Raw genomic sequence first — 18,513 nt, 5'->3', positions numbered from 1 at the left:
CCTCTCTGTACATTACAGGCTACACTAAAGTCTTCTTGCACTTTTTCCAGGAATCTCTCTCTTGACGTCTCTCTCTCTCGTTTCTGGTAAGTCCCCACCTCCCCTTTTCCCAGCACCCGTGGAAACGAAGGCTGCTCGCCTCCTGCTTCGTTATTACACGAGCGAAGGGGAACCTCGGCTCCGGTCCGTGCTTTTGCAAGCGCCCTGACTGGCCCCCGCGGAAGCCCCAGTGCCCCGAGCTCATCTACAGCGGGCCCGGCCCCACGGAATCCCCAGTGCCCCGAGTCAGCTGTTCGCCCCGGCCCCGCTGAGCGCCGTGGAGCCTGCGCAAGGCGGAGACTGAGGCAGGGGAGGGAGAAGATGGCGGAGGCAGAGTAAGTAAGGGAGCAGTGGCGACACTTGCCCTGGGGCTGGGCACTGGCTTGCAGTGGGAGGGGTAGGTCGGGAGGGGGGCAGAGGCACTCAGCGGGGGGAGGAGAGGGAGATAAGGACGGGTCCTTCTGGAGGATGCAGCTGGGATGGGACAGGGCTGCACCCCTGACTAGGCTGGTGATGTCTCGCTGCTAAAACCTTTCCCCTGGAGGCAGGGACTTCAAATGCCGTGTTCAGCCGGGTGGCTCCGGGGTTCCCTTTTGGGGATCTGTGCAGTGAACTCCCCCAGGCAGGAGCCAGCCCTGTATTATGTGTCAGAAGGTGCCACGTACACATCCGGGCCTGGGTAAGGGTCAAATGCTGCCCTCTGGGCACGCAAGCCCCTTGTTGGCTGCAGGAGGAATTTTATACGCCTGTCCAAGGGCCGAATTTGCCCCTAAATGATTAATAACAATGCACTGCTTCACGTCGATCCTAGTCCCAGTCACTGAGAGTTGTTGCCACCTGACAGCCGACTGTTGGCATAGGCAGGGCCGGATTAACTCTCCTTTGGGCCCGGGGCTATTAGGTTTTGTGGGGGCCCCGTATACAAGTCGTTTTCCTAATTTAAAACAAAATGATCACAATTATGGCATCGAGGCTATTAACACTCTACTAAACTTGCCTTTTAATTAACATAAAGCCCTTCATGGATACATTTCAGTCTTAAAACATGTAGAATATAGTTAAGTTAATTCAAAATAGCCTACTTCTTACCTTAGAACAGGTATTATATTAGTTTCTTTCTGCGAGGGAGTTTGGGTGCAGGAGCGGGCTCCAGGCTGGGGCAGAGTGTTAGGGTGCAGGAGAGGGTGAGGGGTGCAGGGTCTGGGAGGGAGTTTGGGTGCAGGAGGGGATTCTGGCAGGGGGTTGGGGTGCAGGGTCTGGGAGGGAGTTTGGTGCAGGTGGGGATTCTGGCAGGGGGTTGGGGTGCAGGGTCTGGGAGGGAGTTTGGTGCAGGTGGGGATTCTGACCTGGGGTTGGGGTGCCGGAGGGGGTGCAGGGTCTGGGAGGGAGTTTGGGTGCAGGTGGGGATTCTGACCTGGGGTTGGGGTGCAGGAGGGGGTGCAGGGTCTTGGAGGGAGTTTGGGTGCAGGAGGGGATTCTGACCTGGGGCAGGAGGTTGGGGTGCAGGAGAGGGTGTGAGGTGCAGGCTCCGGCCAGGAGGCACTTAGCACAGGTGGCTCCTAGCTGGCCGTGCAGCAGGGCTCTGGCAAGCTGCCTGCCTACCATAGCCCCACGCTGCTCACGGAAGCAGCCGACTGCTGGCACGTCTCTGTGCGCCCCAGCCCGGAGGGGGACAGCGTGTCTCCGTGAGCTGCCCGTGCCCGCAGGCACTGCCCTACAGCTCCCGTTGGCCAATGGAAGCTGCAGGGGTGGTGCTGGGGGCAGGGCAGCACCCAGAACTGTCTCTCCTCCCCTCCCCCCCGACCAGGGGCCACAGTGACATGCCAGCAGCCGTCCGCCTTCGGGAGCAGCATGAGGCCACAGCATGCAGGCAGCCTGCCTGAGCCCTGCTGCGCCGGGATCCCCCTTAGCCCAGGGCCCTAGGCTGCAGCCCCTAAAGTACGTGAAATGGGCGTATGTGAAATGGGTGTGATGGTCCTCAGACGACAACACATCTTTCTGAAAAATCCACCCCCACAGCAGATGCTCTTGTTGGCAGACTAATGAAGGCCTGAAATCACCTTGCCCTCTGGCTACTCTCTTATCTCTGAACATGTGCCAGAGCCACCGTGGCAGGCTGTAGTGGAGAAACTTGCACTGCTATTGTCTGTCCTGAACCTGTTCTGTTCTATGTTTTTGCTTTCCACGGCTGTCAGGCTGGTACTTCTCATAATCACTACATTGACTTAAAAAAAAACAACCCACCTTCAAATTAATCCAAAATGACTCACAGAGTCTCCTTCCAAATGAATGAGACTTGCAAGGCCAGGAATCAGTAAGGGCAGGACAGGGAAAGCTGCAAAATTATTGGTGTGGTGTCTGAGTGGTTAAGGTGCTTGACTGCAATCCCGAAGGTTGTCATGGGTTCAAGTCTAACTTGATCTCACACTGAAAGGCCACTTCCAGTTCACTCAGCTGCAAACTGAGTCCCTGATCCATTGGTTTAGGGCAGTCAAATCAGTCTGATGTGATACTGGCCACATCACTCCCTTGTGTACTGTTGGCTAGGAAACTGACATGCCTTAACTACCTCAGCCTGAGAAGCTATTGGTTTGGGGGAACTTTGACTTGGCTTTGAGGTGAAGTTCCTGGATTTTAATGTCATGAGGGAAACTTAGTCCTCATCTACATTTGAAATCTCTGTCGGTGTCATAATGGTAGCTTTTCATTTCCTGGTTCTCATCACCTGGTGCTAGATTTTTAGTTTAAGAAACTCAGTCTTCTTTTCCACTCCACCATGTTCTGCATAACATCTGTATATTACATAAGAATAGTTTATTTGTGGGATTCACACAAATGAGCCTTATTGATTAGCTCAACGGGTAAACTTGGAGCAGTTTCACGATGCTTTTCCTGTTAGAGACACTGCGGTGACTGGAAAAAAATCTCAGGTGATAATTTAATTATTGTACATGACTCCCAAAGCCTTCACGTGGCACAGTTTCCCCTCACTAAAAAGTTGAAGTGGTGTGCCACAGAAGGGATAAACTGGAGCTGAGCCTGTCTTGTAAAGATGCTAGTTTTGTAGCTTTCCTGCATTGTTACAGCTTTAAATATCCATTTCCAGGAGGTGAAGGCACAGCAATGTTGTAAGGTCAAATTGTAAACTGTAGTGTCATTATTCCGACCTGGATGGAAGCTTTGGATAAAATGTAACTGATTTTGATTAGTGTGTGTGTGTGTATATATATATATATATATATATATATGCATGCGTGCACACACCCTTCCCATACCCACAGCTGTAACTTCCCTCAGAAATCTTAATCTCCACAATTAGTACAGGAGGCACAGTAATAATACATTGCAAAAACATAGGATCTTGGTGCTTTATAAAGGTTGGTCAGTTGTTGTCCCTTATTTATAGGTGGGGAAACTGAGGAACAGAGGTAAGTCGATTTTCCTTAAAATCACACAGCAAATCAATGGCAGAGCCAGGAGTAGAACCCAGGAGTCCTGTGTTCTCGTTGCCTGCTCTTAACCAATACTCCATGCCGCTAATTCAAGGCAAAGCGCTCGCTGCTGTAAACATGTTCATACTCTGCATAGATGCCTCTGCACTAGGGAATTCCTTTCCTTTCTCTGAGCGGTCAAGGTGACGCTGTGGTAAAAATGTCTGGTCCACAGCAGAGTTTGCATGGTTAATAGAACCACTGCAGCTGCACTGCTGCTGTAAAAGAAGTAATTTCCTATCATGGGCAAGGCCTGTGATTGCTTGATGAATGTTGTCAGTTGTTTCATCAATCATTGTCTGCTGAATTCTTTTAATATTGTGTATGCTGGCGTCATTAAACTCCATCCATGCTACTGCCAATATGTTTTCTCTGGTAATTAATAATAATAACACCAAGCTGTATCTAACATTTTTCAGCAGTAGGTCTCAAAGCACTTTACAAAAGGAGATCAGTATCACGATCCCCATTTTACCGAGGCACAGGTAGGTGAAGTGACTTGCCCAAAATCACCTCACCTGCTAATGGCAGAGCCAAGAATAGAAGCCAGGTCTCCGGAGGCCCAGTCCAGTGTTCTACATAGTAGGCCACACTGCTCCCCAGTGTTGACCCTTCAATCCCATGCTTTTTATTTTACTTATTTAAGCAATGACATAGTCTTACTTGGAACTTCCTTGGTTGCGCTAGAGGTCCATGGCTTATCCCACTAATCAGATTTGATACTTTTGCTGCTGCTTTTGCTGTCTTCTCGTTTTGTATGGTGCTCACTAACCTTGCCCTGCTCTCCTCTTTTCCCCTCCTTAGGGGCAAGAGTGACATGACGCTGCAGTGGCAGCAGAGAGATAAACTGCCAGGTTCATATTTTTAAAAAAACTCTTTTTTATTTAAGATGTTGCTGCTCCATTCTGGATAACTAAAAATGGAATGGAGATTTATCATCTGCGCCATCATGCCAGAGCTGCATCAGATCTGGTAGTGTTGTGAATTTAGCACTGGTGTAAATGACCGCACAAGGACAGAAAAGTAGGCCCTCTGTGTCCACAATAATGGCAGCATTTCAGGCTCACAAACCTGGGTCGCACACTTAACTGCTCATGAGTGTAGTTCTGTTGGAGTCATTACGACTGTCCACATGAGTAAATTGATGCTCAAGCCACAAGATTGAAGTTCTATGTGGATAGGGCAACACTTTTTTTATGTGGCCTCTTTGGTAACCCTTTCAAAAAGTATGGATTTCTACCTAGCTGTAGATCATAAGTACTGAAGACAGTATGGTGTGCATTAGATCCTTTCTGGAGTTGGTTGCTGTGGCTTAACCAGTATTAATATAGTTAACCTCAGATTTGGTACGTCTGCCACTTGTAATTTCCTCCAAAATTTCTACGCGGTAAAAGTGGATGCCCTGCCGGACACAGTGCTCCTCCACCTTGCCTTTGTGGCTATGCACCTTATGTATCCGCTGATCAAGGAATGGAATGGGGAAACAAGGAGTCTTCTACTTCTGTCTCTATCCATGTGGCCACGAGTAAGAGTTATCGAAAGCTGCCACCAGTTGGCAGTTTCAAATTTAAAAACAATGTTTGTTTTCTTTAAAGTTCCAGGTGGCTAAGCTGTCCATGTCCGACATGAATGTGATGTTGAATCCATGTAAAACAGCAGTTTTGATTGACGGTTTTAAGAAAGATGGTTGTTAAGGAAATTCTGCCATTCATATCTAGAGTGTATAGAGCTGGGCATGTATGGAGTGCTCTGATGCTGATGGGAAGGTGGAGGGTTTTTTTTTTACCTCTTTGCACTGTTAGTTTTGTAGCCAAGAATCATTTTTCTTAACATCCTGTTACACAGATTTTAATGAAATCTGTGTTACCTTCATGAGAATTTCTGTGTAATGGCATTATGTGCCCTTCTAGCTTTCAAAGACTCACCTTCTCTTCTCAATTATTACAAAGGTTGTTGGCTCCACCCTGCAAAATTTTTTCTCAAATTTCATTTCTCCACTGTACACTGTGATCTTTTTACTGGCTTCTTTTGAAGATCAAAGAAACATATAACGCCACAGCTGCCTTGAAATGAGATGCCTCATTCTCTTCTGAACTACCTACACTCTGGTACCACTTAATTGTCTTCTTCCCCATCAAAGTTATCACAAACTCAGTTTTTTCTGAAGCAAGCACCTCCTCCTGAGTAGTTTTTATTTCCTGTTCTTGCGCCATATGGTCCCACGTCATCAGCCATGCCGTCCACTCATTCTCAGGTTGGGTTTTTCCCCCCTCCAAAGTATGTAAAGCTGTTGCTAAAACTTAATTTTTAGCAGCATATTCATCAGCTTAACGCATGATTGCAGACAGAACTGCAATAGCATTGTTGCAGATAGAGCTAGTTCTGTTGCGGTTTGCCTTCTTCAGAAGGTAAATTATATTTTCTTCAAATTCAGAAAAGCTTGACTTATTTTTAAATATATTTTTTAACAGGTTAAAAAATGTTTTTGTAAAAATGTTTGTTTTTTTTTCCAGCCTTGTCTATTGTTTTCACAGGGTTTGGGGTACGTCTTAAATTGGGAGAGTGAAAATACTGACTGGAAGTGGATCCTCCCCAATCACACCGGTGGATATCGCCTGGCACGTCATGGCAGAAAGCGATGCAGCACCAACCATACCAAAAAAGTGTGGTCCATACATTTCATCTGTAACCAGTCATGGCATGAACTTGGTGATTCGTGGAATAGTGCTGTTTTTTATTGGTGTACTTCTTGCATTAGTATTAAACTTGCTACAGATTCAGAGAAATGTCACGCTTTTTCCACCAGATGTGATCACGAGCATCTTCTCTTCAGCTTGGTGGGTACCACCTTGCTGTGGCACAGCTGCAGGTAATGTCAGAAGGTGCCAACTGTGTGTGTGTGTGTGTGATATGGGGTGGGGGTGGGGGGTTGGTAATGAGGAAATTAAAAATCCTTCATTAATAGAAAAATGTGGAAGATTTAAAATTTTAGATCTAGTCCTGCTGCCTTTCCCATCTATCTGTTTCCTCCTCCTCCGCTCCCAAAAGCTCTTTCTACATTTTACAGAAGTTGTACTGTGAATCATAGAAATGTAGCACTGGGAAGGACCTTGATAGGTCATCTAGTCCAGTCCCCTGCACTGAGGCAGGACTAACTATTAGCTAGTTTGAGCCATGCTTTGCTGAATTCTTGAGTCAGAAGATTATGCTTGGTCTTCAGGATTAGGAAAACAGAGTTAGGCAAGCCACAGAAATCCATACAGTTGTAACCTTGAGGCTAGATTACTGCCATGCCGTTTGTGGGCAACTCTGGAAAGAAACCTGGAAATCCCAGATTTTAGGCATGAAGTAGTTTGCCTTGTCTGGTGTAAACTGTGATGAGAGTATGCCATTTTTTGCTGCAGCTTCCTGTTTGCTTCTGAGTGCGGGTCAAGGTGCAGCTTTAGATCTGTAAAGCTCCACGTGGTCTGGAACGCAGCTGTCCCCCTATATCCTAAGGGAGGTGTAGGTACAAGGTGCTGCTTTGCTCTTGTTAGTGGCAGATTGTTAGCAACGGATGTCCTCTGAAATCTGCTCCCTTTAAAAGTCTCACAGAGTCTGGGCTTAAGAACACAGTCAGTGGGTCAGTATAACACTTTACCAGTGGATTATTCTGAGCAGCTGGATGGGGGAATTCTATTATAAGCAGACCTTTATTTTAAAGACAGTATCTTCCTTGAGCTTGATTTTAATAAGAGTGAGGAGTCCATTTGCCTCTTTGGAGGGTGGTAATACAAATCAGTAAACTTACCTTTGGTCTATTGGGCACTTCTGGCATCAGGGTTTTGCTAAAGGTAATTTTTAAGCTGAGTCTTTTATCTAATTACCTTTCTTTTGGTATGGTGTTGAATCATTTCACCACAGATTTCATAGAAGAGCCTGATTTGAGAGGAAACTGTCCAAATAGCTGTCTCAGTATGTCAGTTTTGTTCTCTCTGTATTTGGAATATTTTGGTCACAGTTATGTACTTGTCGTATCTGTAAGTTGCCTGTCTAACATAGCTCTTATTCTCTAATCTTGCTGCTATGGTACTCTGTATTTGCTGCATATTTTTTTTATGCTTAAATTGGTTGTCTTGACATAGAGCTCATGAGGGGTTTGATTTCCTGATAGGGCAGTTTGATTTGGCCATCTCATAGGAATTTTTCTTTCATATTTGTAGCGGGGCTCAGCTATCCAACAACATATCTATTATGCCTTTTTACAGTAAGAATGATCTCAAGTGTGTTTTGTAAAAGAGAATACATGGATGTAATTCTGTAAAATTATCCCTTAGTAAGATGGGCCTTTTGTGTCCATGGGGCTTACAAGGGGAGAGGGGAAACAGGCTCTGAAAAGATTTAAAGGGTCAGCGGTATGCTTACTGTTCTCATTTAGTTACACACCATGCTCCCACACTATTTTCAGTACACAGTCTACTCCAGTTGTTTCTACCTAAAGGATTTGTTCTGGGGGTTGAAATGACAATGTCCCATTTGCAATAGTGTCGCTCTCTTAGCAAGCAATTGAGACCATTACATACCTACAAACTCTTTACCAGGCAATTCTAAGGTTCAGGCTTTGTCACAGTCTTGAGGTGACAAACTGAGCTTCTATGTTGAAATTGACTTACAAGGTTGCATGTTCTTAGTCGATTTCTTCCAGCCATAAATGCTACCGTGTCTCTTTGTAGGAATGTTTCACAGTTCTTCCTCTCCCCCTCTTGTTTGTCTAGCACACAAGTGCTACCTGAGGGAATAGTGTTTTCAACCTACTCAAGGTGAACTTCTGGATAATTCATGTGTTGTTCTGCTACCCATACCTACACAACCTAATTGACATTAATATGTCTCTGGGGTATTCTTCCCCAGTAAACAGATATGCAAACCCACAATATTTGTAATTCTTTGAACGACCCCCTAGGCATTAGGCCTGGTTTACTTATCCTAAAGACACAAATGAAGAGAGATCAGTGCTATTTGTGGAGCTTTTTCATCTGCCGGTGTTAGCTATCAGTTGGGCCCCACGTCCTCCGCTAGAATGTTGGTTACATGGCAATTTCTGATGCCGCTTCACTGGTGATTTTTCATTTATTTCTTAAACCCTGTAGATCAGGTTCCTCTCTGGCACGTGGAAAACATCTCCTGTGAGATGCCTACCACCATAATAGGTGTTAGAATTCAAAGCTGCCTCCTGGGCCCTGCTTACATACTAAAACAGCGTAACATTAAACAGCACTTTCACTTGTGCCTCTCAGCTGGGGTGGCAATTGTCTTTATAGGTGGAACTACGGTATAGTGAGTGTTTTAAGGAAAAGTTTTGACAATGTTTAGAAAATCCCACTTGTAGTTTATTTTCACCCCTTCCTGGTATTATGCACCAGCACAAAGCTGCTGTGGCTGAAGATGCTGCAGGGGAATTTTAAATTATAAACCTATAGCTGTTTTCATTGAATTTTAAGGCAGCCTTTTAATATTAACTTATGTTTTGGGCCTAAACTATCTGAAATGCCTTTATTTTTATTTTTAAATCTTGACAGTGTTTGAAAAATATTTGGTTTTTATGTTGCAGAACCATCTTGGCCTAGATTATCTCTAGTGCAGCTAAATAGCGCAGATGGTTTAATTGTTAATTTTTCTTTCATATTTCCACAGCTGTGATTGGGTTGTTGTATCCCTGCATGGACAGACATCTGGGAGAGCCACATAAATTTAAGAGAGAATGGTCCAGTGTAATGCGATGTGTAGCAGTCTTTGTGGGTATAAATCACGCTAGTGCTGTATCCTTCTATGTGGTAATGAAGTTTTCAGTAACAAATTAGTTTCTGGTGAACCAAAGGTTAAATAACTGCTCACAATGTAACTGTTTCTACACCACGATGTATAAAAGGACGTACAGAGTGTAGCTTAGCATTAAAACAGTTATAAAATGCCAGTAGCTGCACTAGTTCATGAAGGTCATGCATATAAGTTTCTGGAAATACCACTTAAACTGAAATCTCCCACCCTTTTTAAAAAAATATATATTTGTGTCTTTTTTAGAGTTATTCAAGTACGTGTAGGAAAAGGAGTTTATGCTCTGAGAAATTTTTAAGGGTGCTCTTCTTGCACTTATTGTAAACTCAATACAGTTACAGGTTTAAAGACCAAACTTCCCATGTGCGACAGCATCAATGAAGAGTGTGCACTTTGCTAAGCCTGGGGGAAAATTGGTAGGAAAAAAATACTTGGCATTGGTTATTCATGGATCTCAAAGCATTTTACAAAAGCGAATAAGCGTCGTTATCCCTCTTTTACAGGCAGGGGACTGAGATGCAGATAGGCTAAGTGACTTGCCTTAGAATATGCGGAAAGGAGAGAAGTTCCGAGTGAGTCAGTGTGGCATGATGTGAAATATCGTTTCCCTGCTGAAGTCTCAGAAATCCATGTACACCTTTACACTAGACTAATACTATCCGTGGATGAAGGAGTCATGATTCCCCGAAGCCCATTGGACAAAAACAGGTCCTCGAAATGGACTGCAATGCCTCACTGGCAACCCATGAGTAGTTGTGCTTTGTGTCATCATGTATAGGGTCTCCCTCTCCAAGTTAAGGCGATTAACTAGTCTCCCAAACCCAGACTCAAAGATAAGTAATTAAAAGGAAAATTAAGAATCTCTAGAAGGCTCATTGTTTCATCTTTAGCATCAGGTCCCAGACTCTGATCTGCAGAGAATTGCTGGTGGTGTGGTGAAAACTCCCTGGCCATGTGGTGCTGGCTCTCTTTCTTGTTTCGAGCTGCAAGAGAACTAGAAGAGAGAGAATGGATAAAATGAGATGCCAAAGGAAGGCATGGAAAATGCGCTGCGTTCCCATTCAAATGGCCTTACCTTTGGATGGATGGATGTTCTTTTCCCACAATACCCCCATCCTATCTAGTGTGGCCAGAGAAGTTGGAGCTATCAAAGCTAGGGTCTGCTAATGTCCCCTTGCGGGCCTCAGTTCTCCCATATTTGACAATGTGTCCATCTGGTCTCATGGATGCCACCAACTTCTGACCATCCCCTGACTGTGGACACATTCAGATTCAGGACCCTAAGAAATTCTGACCTGTTTCTTAACAATTGAGTGGTGAACTCCTCATGAGTCAGATTACTTTCAGCAAACACCTGTGCAGTTTATTATCAGCCATTCCACATTTTTAAGGAAGCAATGCCTCTTCCATAGCTATTATTAGTGTAGCAACTCTACTTTCTTCTAAATGGCTTCCTGAAAATCCTGAGCTTCAGTTCATTTCACTTTCAAATAGCAGCATTAGGATCTTGGACTTTCCCACATTTGATCTGACTTTAATTTGGTCATTGTGTCCTTGTGCCTGCCATTCTCTCTCTGTTACCATCCAGTTTACCCCATTTCTTGTTAGGCGACTCCACTAGATCTTTCTCCAGGCTGGTGGATTCCTGTGGTTGAGACCAGGACAACCTTTTTACCTATACATTTGTCGCCCCCTAAATCTAAGTTTAGGCGTATGAATAACAGTCTCTCTTTAATGGTACTTTCTTACAGAGATGTTGAGAAAATAAATTAGTTAATATTTGTAAAGTGTTTTGAAGAGGGCAAAGTGCTAGGATTATTAATCTATCATATTTTTTTAAAAATTGATGTAACTGATCTTCCACCTTGACTCACATGAGTATTTTGATGCTGCTGTGTATTTATATTTTGCGTAGCTGTAGCTTTTTTAAGAGCAAACAAGATTCTGGATAAACGTTTTACTAGATAAAAATACTATTCAATAACTATTACATGTTTTAAATTAGAAATTAAATAGATTTTGTTTTTCCAAATGACCTTATTTCAGTAGGCAGCAACATAAGATATGTGGCATTTTGACAATTTAATGCTAGATTTAAGGTTTTAACCTTAGGATATTAAAGGCGCAACAGGTGAGGATGGAATGTCCATGGTACTGCTACATCTGAACAGTAATATTTTTACAGTAAATCTGTCAAAAAATCTGGTATTCTGCTTAATTTCTGTCTAGTCTGCCTGTACTTTGAAACACTTGTACAGTTTGTAGCAAAGTCCTGAGACAACATTGTGGGTTTAAAAAATACTGTAAACATAAAATAACATTTTAAGTAAATACTTTTCTTAACACAGATAAAATAATGCTTTTTAATAATAATAATTATTATTATAGTATTCTTATACCATTTAGTTGTATTAAATGAAGAGAGCCGTGTTTATGCAAGAGCTAGGTGTTATTTTTATGCAGGAGGGTATTATTTTTATGTAGGAGGGTGTTATTTTTCAGGTCAAAAATTAGTTAACAAGGTAAATATTATTGATCTTCACCTGAAGTTGGCACTTTAAAACTGATCCTTAACAAATGACCACAGAAAGTGGATTTTGCCAACAACATACAGTTGTCTCTTACACTAGCGGCGCTTTCAATTGGACTATGGTGGACCTTTGATAGATCACGAAGTGGCTTTGGTCTTGGAATAGGAATTGCTTTTCTGGCCACCTTGGTATCACAGCTTCTGGTCTACAATGGGGTTTACCAGTGAGTATTTTTCTTCTGGTTAAGTGGTATTCATGTTGGATTAGTAAACAAGAACATTGAAGGTAGATCTGACTTAACTTGAGCCCTGAACTTGCTAAAACTTAAACACATGTGTAACTTTACTTTAATTGGACTATTCATGTGAATGCTTATGTGTGTGTAAGACTGAGATTTTGGTTTGGAGTTGTAAAACTGCTACGTTACCAACAGCAAAACAACCTGGATCAAACAGAGAAAGGATATTAGAATGAATGAATGGATGGGTAGTAAATTTGATATTTGCAGTAAGAAATCAAACTTTCTACTACAAGTGTATCTTTAGGCTAATCTGTTCACATATCCAGATTTCTCAGTATGTCTATCTCTGTGCCTAACTTTAAAAGTATAAGTGTGTTTTTTTTTTTGAAGAAAGGACTGTGTACAGAGTTAAGTTCAATCTTGGCAATAAACAGATAATAATGCAAACTTGTATTCCTTTCTAGATATACATCTCCAGATTTCCTTTATGTTCGTTCCTGGTTACCATGTATATTTTTTGCTGGTGGCATTACTGTGGGGAACATTGGTAGGCAGCTGGCAATGGTAAGTTAGGGTGGGTTTTTTGTTTTTGCTTTTTTTTGGGTACTGAGCTTGTATTGTCTGGTTTTAAAAAATTCTTTCCTAATAGTTATTCAAATTGCAAATGTGGACTAAGATGGGAGTCCAGAGACAGTGCTTTTCAGTTTGGTCAGCGTGTCCCTGCCACCAGCAGAAGTTCTGTCTGCTGCTAAGTGCCCTACATATCCTAAAGGGTTCCCCGTTTCATTGTGTTCACTCCATTCTGTATGCAAACAAGCGTTTGCGGGATCAAGGCCTAAATAAGAACACCTTGTGTGAGGGGAAGAAAGCTGCATAAGCTCTAAGTTAATAGCTAATGTACTTAGGTTTTCTTTTGCTATGCAAGGAGGCACAGAATGCCAGCACTCCGTGCATAGATTTTGTACAAAATCCTTACTACAGAACTGTAGTTGGTGAGGGTACTCTGAAAAGCATGGGAGTTTGGGGTCCTGAACTGATCTGGGAGAAAGTGTGGGCAGAGCTGTTGTGTCAGTTGCTATGTAGATCCCTCCCTTTCACAGCTGTCTAACTCAGAACTTAAATTGTATAAATCCTTGTTCTCAAATAATTTTCATTTTCTTTGGTTGTTTTGCAGTATGAATGCAAAGTCATTGCAGAAAAATCTCACCAGGACTGAGGAAAAGTAAAATAAATCTTGTATACAGGAAAATATATGACAAACAACTGTCGGAAGAACATGCTATAAGGAACATTTTGACTATAAAATTGCCAAAATGCAGTTTTCCCCTCCCCCCTGAATGGTACACGTTATTGCAATCTGTGATTGCTGCTTCTGTAAGTCAGTTAGAAACCTTGGTGTCTGATTACTGTGAAGTCACACTCGTATGCAATACATTTGACAATATTTGTTCATAGACAAGATTGGCGAAAAAACAATCTAACCTAGGTTTACCATCTTTTTTTTCACAATGTTACAGTGCCAAACAGATCTCTGAGTTACTGTACTTAGCTGAAAATTCTGCTTCAGTTTTTCTAGGCAGTTTGGGGAATTGAAGGTTTTGATAGTTTAGTAAAAGCCAGAGAATTCAGAATTAAGGTTGAAGAGATTGCAACTCATGCTGGTAGCTAATCATAAACATGTCTTCTCCTCCGAACAGAATCACAGCCTTGCTACTGATGAATGAAGGCAGGGCCAGATTCTGACACTACTAGTCATGCTGAATAATACTTTACAAGTAGTCTGGCTGAAGTCTGTTTGACTAGTGGGTGGGGGAAGGTTCTATCTTAGGTGTGTGTATGGGCCCATTAATGTAATATCTGAGTGTCTCAAACTCTATAATGTATTTATCCTCACTACCCTCACTGTGAGATAGGGAAGTACTGTAATTCTCATTTTATAGATGGGGAATTGAGGCACAGAGAGGCTAAATTTCTTGCCCATGGTCACACAGGAAATCTGTGCTAGAGCAGGGACTTGATCCCAAGTCTTCCAAGACGGAGGTTATTGCACTAACCACTTCTCCTTCTGTCAATATGTGTGTTGGAATCTGACCTATATTTTGGGTCTTACACCCAGTTTCCAGTTTTGGTTTTGCAATTCCCCCTTGAGATTATAGGGCAAACTCTCCTTGTCTTCAAATAGACACCCCCCGATCGATTTACATTGATTTCTGCCTGATTATGCCAGCAGTGAATGAGGCCTGGAACATTCCCACCTCTTGTTTCTTGACTTCCATCCCTGTCTTGATGTTGTTTAAACAAGTTCTTTTATTGCATTTTAATTATTATTATTTTTAATCTTCCATGAAAGATTTTTAAAACACGTTACAGTCACGTAAGGAGACTGAAGTTGGTCCAAAGAACAAATACATGTCTAGATAAGTTTTAATAAATAATAATGTCTGTGTATGTATTGTACATGAAGCCTGATATAGGCAATTTTTTTTCAGTCTTGTGTGCTTCTATCTGAAGTCTATAACATATGCAGTGAAATGCCTCCTATAGCATGTAACAACAATAAGAGTCACCAGAAGGAAAAACTTCTGCATGAACGAAGCTTTTAAAATGTGTAAATAAGCAAATGATATTTGGAGACCTCAGTTCAGCAAGCTCCACAGGTTTTCATTGGCTTATTACAGCTCCATGACATTTCAGTGCCTCGTGCACGTTTTCACATATTGGTCACAATTCAGGAAAGCACTTAAGCAGGCTCTTTCCTTTAAGCTATCGTTAAGCATATGCTTAAGTGCACTCCTGTTTAGGGATGTTTCTCCTTCATCAGGGCCATAATAAATAATGCAACCTTGGATGTTACATAAATGAAGGCTGTAATTCCATCTTCAGGTTCTGGCATTTCACAAGGAACCTGCTGATATATTTTAAGTGTATTTTTTTTCCATAACATTTGGCCTGATCTGCATTCCTTACTCAGGCAAGTGATTTCAGTTGGACTGCCTGATCAGATCCTCAGCATGAAGAAGTCAACGATTGGCATAAAAGCTGAGATATTGATCATAATTTTTACAATAGCTGTAGGGAAATAATGTGGTACCTCAGATTCCAGGGCTTTAATGGTGACCACTGTGTGTGTGTAAAACTGGAGGTAAGTAATTTCTTATTATTTGCTTAGTAATAAGTTCTTCTATCTATTCGTTTACATGCTTATAGAAAACAGGACATGCGTATTCAAATGTACAGTAAAAATCCTTGTGAAAAGTGGTTATTGTTCATTTGTGGGACCCACTTTGCAACATTTTAAAATCACATTCATTTAAAAATGATTGGAATATACTGTTAGCTAACTTCTTTCCAAATTTCAGTTTTGAAACTTTAAGCTGATTGTGCAAAATGCACTTGGGTGGTCTCCTTTATTATAGAGACGTTATTTTTTTAATTCTTATTTGACTAAAATAAATTGCTGCCGGACTAAAACCTTGTATGCCAAATTTTCAAACTGCATTATAATTTTATGGCTGGAATACTCAGAACCTGAAAAAAGAGGTACATAATGGGAATGCTGACACAGCCTTAACTATAGTGGTGTGAACATGCTGCTATTGTATAGTGTGTAATTTATAATATTAGACTGTCTTCAAAGCGTTCCGTATAGAATGAATAAGGTATATTTTTAGATACAACTTTATAAGCACTATAAACTCTTCACTAACTATGAGTTGTAAGGTCTATGCTGTTTACTTCTCCTGTTAAAAGCAAAATATGTATTAAATATAATTACAATCTTTTGTGACATGTTTATTTTTTTAAGTAGTAATCATTCATAATTATATTGAACCAGCTCCGCAAGTGTTTCACATGCTTATTTTAGCTGTAGAGCTGGCATGATGGTTTCACAGTCCCCCTGTTTAAAACTACTAGATTAAAAACAGGATTACTAAATAAGGAGTGAGACTTAAATCAACAGTGATTCTAACAAAACTTGGATACTGAACTGCCTTTAAAATTATGACATTTTTAATATGAAAGCTGATAGGGGAATACCAGGGCTGGATGGGAGAATATATACAAATAACCAATTTTATCTTGAACTGCTTAACAGACAGAAAATAAAGCGGAAAAGAGGTTAATTGTGGGGTGTCCCAAGAATCCATAACAGGACCTGTATTGTATAATGTATTTATCAGTGGTCTGAACTGAGTGGGGTTAACAGTGAGGTGGCAACGTTAGGTTGATCAAGTCTAAAATTCTGAGTAGTTTCAAAGCTTAGCAATTCTATAGTACATATATAACTTTCATTGTAAACAGATGTGGGGGGCCTGGACTTGATGACTTCTTGAGGTCCTTGTTAGCCCTATATTTCTGTGGTTATCTAATGCACATTGGAAGGTTCAGTTTGAGTTATTCATATACATTGATGGATCTTACATAAGCGGAAAAGAGAGGAAAGATAGCTGGGTGTCATTGTGGGCAGTCCAGATAAAAATTTCTGGTCTATATGGTGTACTAGTCCAAAAAAAAAAAAAAAGAAGAAGCAATCAGTCATAAGTGTATTAAGGCAGATAAATATTCAGGCTGAGGTATAATAGTGTCTGTGTTCCGTTTTCGACACGACATCTCAAAAGTAATATAACAGAAATAGAAGAGGTCAAGAGCGTTGCAACCAGTGAAAACAAAAAGGGTATTAAATGACTTCACATCTGAACATAGGAATTATTACACACATATCCCTGTTGTCATAATAGGTAATGCTAACAAAAATTTTGGAAGGGATATGAAGCCTCATGCTGCATGGTTTAAATCAATCTTTAAGTATTAGAGATTAAGCTGAGAGATGATGTGGGGGCAGATTTTCCCATATCTGCTTGCTCCAGCATTCTTACAGCTTCCTCTGAAGCACCTGGTGCTGGCCACTGTCAGAGACAGAATACTGGACTAGATGGACCTTGGGTCTGATCCAGGATGACAATTCCTATGTTTCTATGAACTGTTACAAAATAACTCGTAGGCAAAGCTTTTCCCTAACACCTGTGAGTTAGTGGTTAATTTATGGACTGAAGATTGAGGGTTTACATCCCTCATTTTATCTAATGAGATCTCTCACACCTCTGGATGATGATATCCGTATAAACATCTAAAGTGGGGGATACTAAAAGGGTTAGGGTTATTTAGATTAGAGAGGAAACAGGGAAGGTGTGGTACAATGGAACTATTTACAATAATGAATGTTATAAAGAACATAAATTGGGCATTTCTCTACCTCTTCTCTATGCTGTAGCAAGGAATTTAAAGCAATGAAATTGCCAGGCAAGACATTTCCTCTTTCTGTTTCCTCCTTGAAACTCACCTCTGCCTTGATGCCTATAAATCACTGCACAATGGCTAGGCCATTGGCATACTGACACCTTTATTTATTAATATAAACCGGATTGTTTCATTGTCTACCTTGTCTTTTTCCTAAATCTGTTTGTTTTATACACTTGTTGTCTCAACAGGTGTATAGACTGTGTACTCTTTGGAGAAGGGGAGGCCTTTGTATTATAGTGTCTAGCTAAATAGGTCCCAGATCCCTAACTGAGGCTTCTGGCTGCTACTGTAATAGAAACAGTTATTTAAAAAACTCATTTGTCAATGAGTACACTTCGTAACTCATTGGCACAAGGTAGTATTGAGGAAAAGAGCATGTAAAATTAAAGATTAGACAAATGAATAAGAAGAATATCCATAGTTATGCTACACAGGGTAAGCATGTACAATGAATAGAGCCCTTATGCTAGGGTTGCTAACCCTCCAGGAGTGTTCTGGAGTCTCCAGGAATTAAAGATTAATCTATAATTGAAGATCGTTATATGATGAAACCTCCAGGAATACATTCAACCAAACTTGGCAACTCTACGTCATGCTAGGTCATGCCAAACAGTTGCATGGGGTTAGGAAAAAACTCCACCCCACTCCTATGGGAAAGTTATTGCATAATTGTCCTTAACGGGGAGGTTTACACATTTCTTAGAAATATCTAGTACTATCCATTGTTTGAGATTGGATATTGTACTAGACGAATCGTTGGTCTGATGCAGTGTGACAGATCTTACGTTCACTCCTGCAGGTTCTCAAAGTCTTTAGCTAATGAATTTACTGACCTTTGAAATTTTAAAAAAAAAAGCCATGGAAAGCTACCCTGTGATTTGGGGAAGCGGGGGTTGGCAGCTGTGAAGAAAGCAAACATGATGCCGGTCCTTTAAATATTAATATAAAAGAAACCTTGGCAGGAGCAGTCGGATAAAGAGTACTATGACTCTGTGATGACTGGTGCTTCATTAAATATGTAGAAATCTCACCTTGAGTCCCTAATAAAATAATGGAACAAATATGGAAAGAGAGAGTTCATTTTCTTAATAGAGGG

At 41.5% G+C, this 18,513-nt stretch overlaps 1 protein-coding gene across 5 annotated transcripts; it reads left to right on the top strand.

Moving 5' to 3' along the window:
- Window positions 1-235: 235 nt before the first annotated feature.
- Window positions 236-15,898, top strand: INSIG2 (insulin induced gene 2). 5 transcript variants are annotated; one of them, XM_043525566.1, is made up of 7 exons: window positions 261-374; window positions 3,446-3,467; window positions 6,065-6,399; window positions 9,204-9,328; window positions 11,932-12,098; window positions 12,581-12,680; window positions 13,291-15,898. In XM_043525566.1, the coding sequence occupies exons 3-7, from the start codon at window positions 6,156-6,158 to the stop codon at window positions 13,330-13,332; spliced, it is 678 nt and encodes a 225-aa protein (XP_043381501.1). In that variant the 5' UTR covers window positions 261-374; window positions 3,446-3,467; window positions 6,065-6,155; the 3' UTR covers window positions 13,333-15,898. The 5 variants fall into 5 exon arrangements, with proteins under 5 accessions (XP_027675260.1, XP_043381500.1, XP_007057106.1 ...); XM_037912316.2 differs by having other exon boundaries at window positions 340-374; window positions 6,044-6,399; XM_027819459.3 differs by lacking the exon at window positions 3,446-3,467 and having other exon boundaries at window positions 236-374; window positions 6,044-6,399.
- Window positions 15,899-18,513: the final 2,615 nt, after the last annotated feature.

Source organism: Chelonia mydas, chromosome 11, assembly GCF_015237465.2.
Source record: "Chelonia mydas isolate rCheMyd1 chromosome 11, rCheMyd1.pri.v2, whole genome shotgun sequence".
NCBI lineage: Eukaryota > Metazoa > Chordata > Testudines > Cheloniidae > Chelonia > Chelonia mydas.
Note: the sequence above shows the minus strand (reverse complement) of the source record. Positions and strands in the feature narration are given on the sequence as shown.

Bases quoted from the DNA above. Each gene is read 5' to 3' on its own strand.
- INSIG2 (XM_027819459.3), top strand. From the start codon at position 6,156: ATGGCAGAAAGCGATGCAGCACCAACCATACCAAAAAAGTGTGGTCCA. The intron at 12,099-12,580 runs GTGAGTATTTTT...ATTCCTTTCTAG, and splicing joins GTCTACAATGGGGTTTACCA to ATATACATCTCCAGATTTCC. The intron at 12,681-13,290 runs GTAAGTTAGGGT...GTTGTTTTGCAG, and splicing joins TTGGTAGGCAGCTGGCAATG to TATGAATGCAAAGTCATTGC.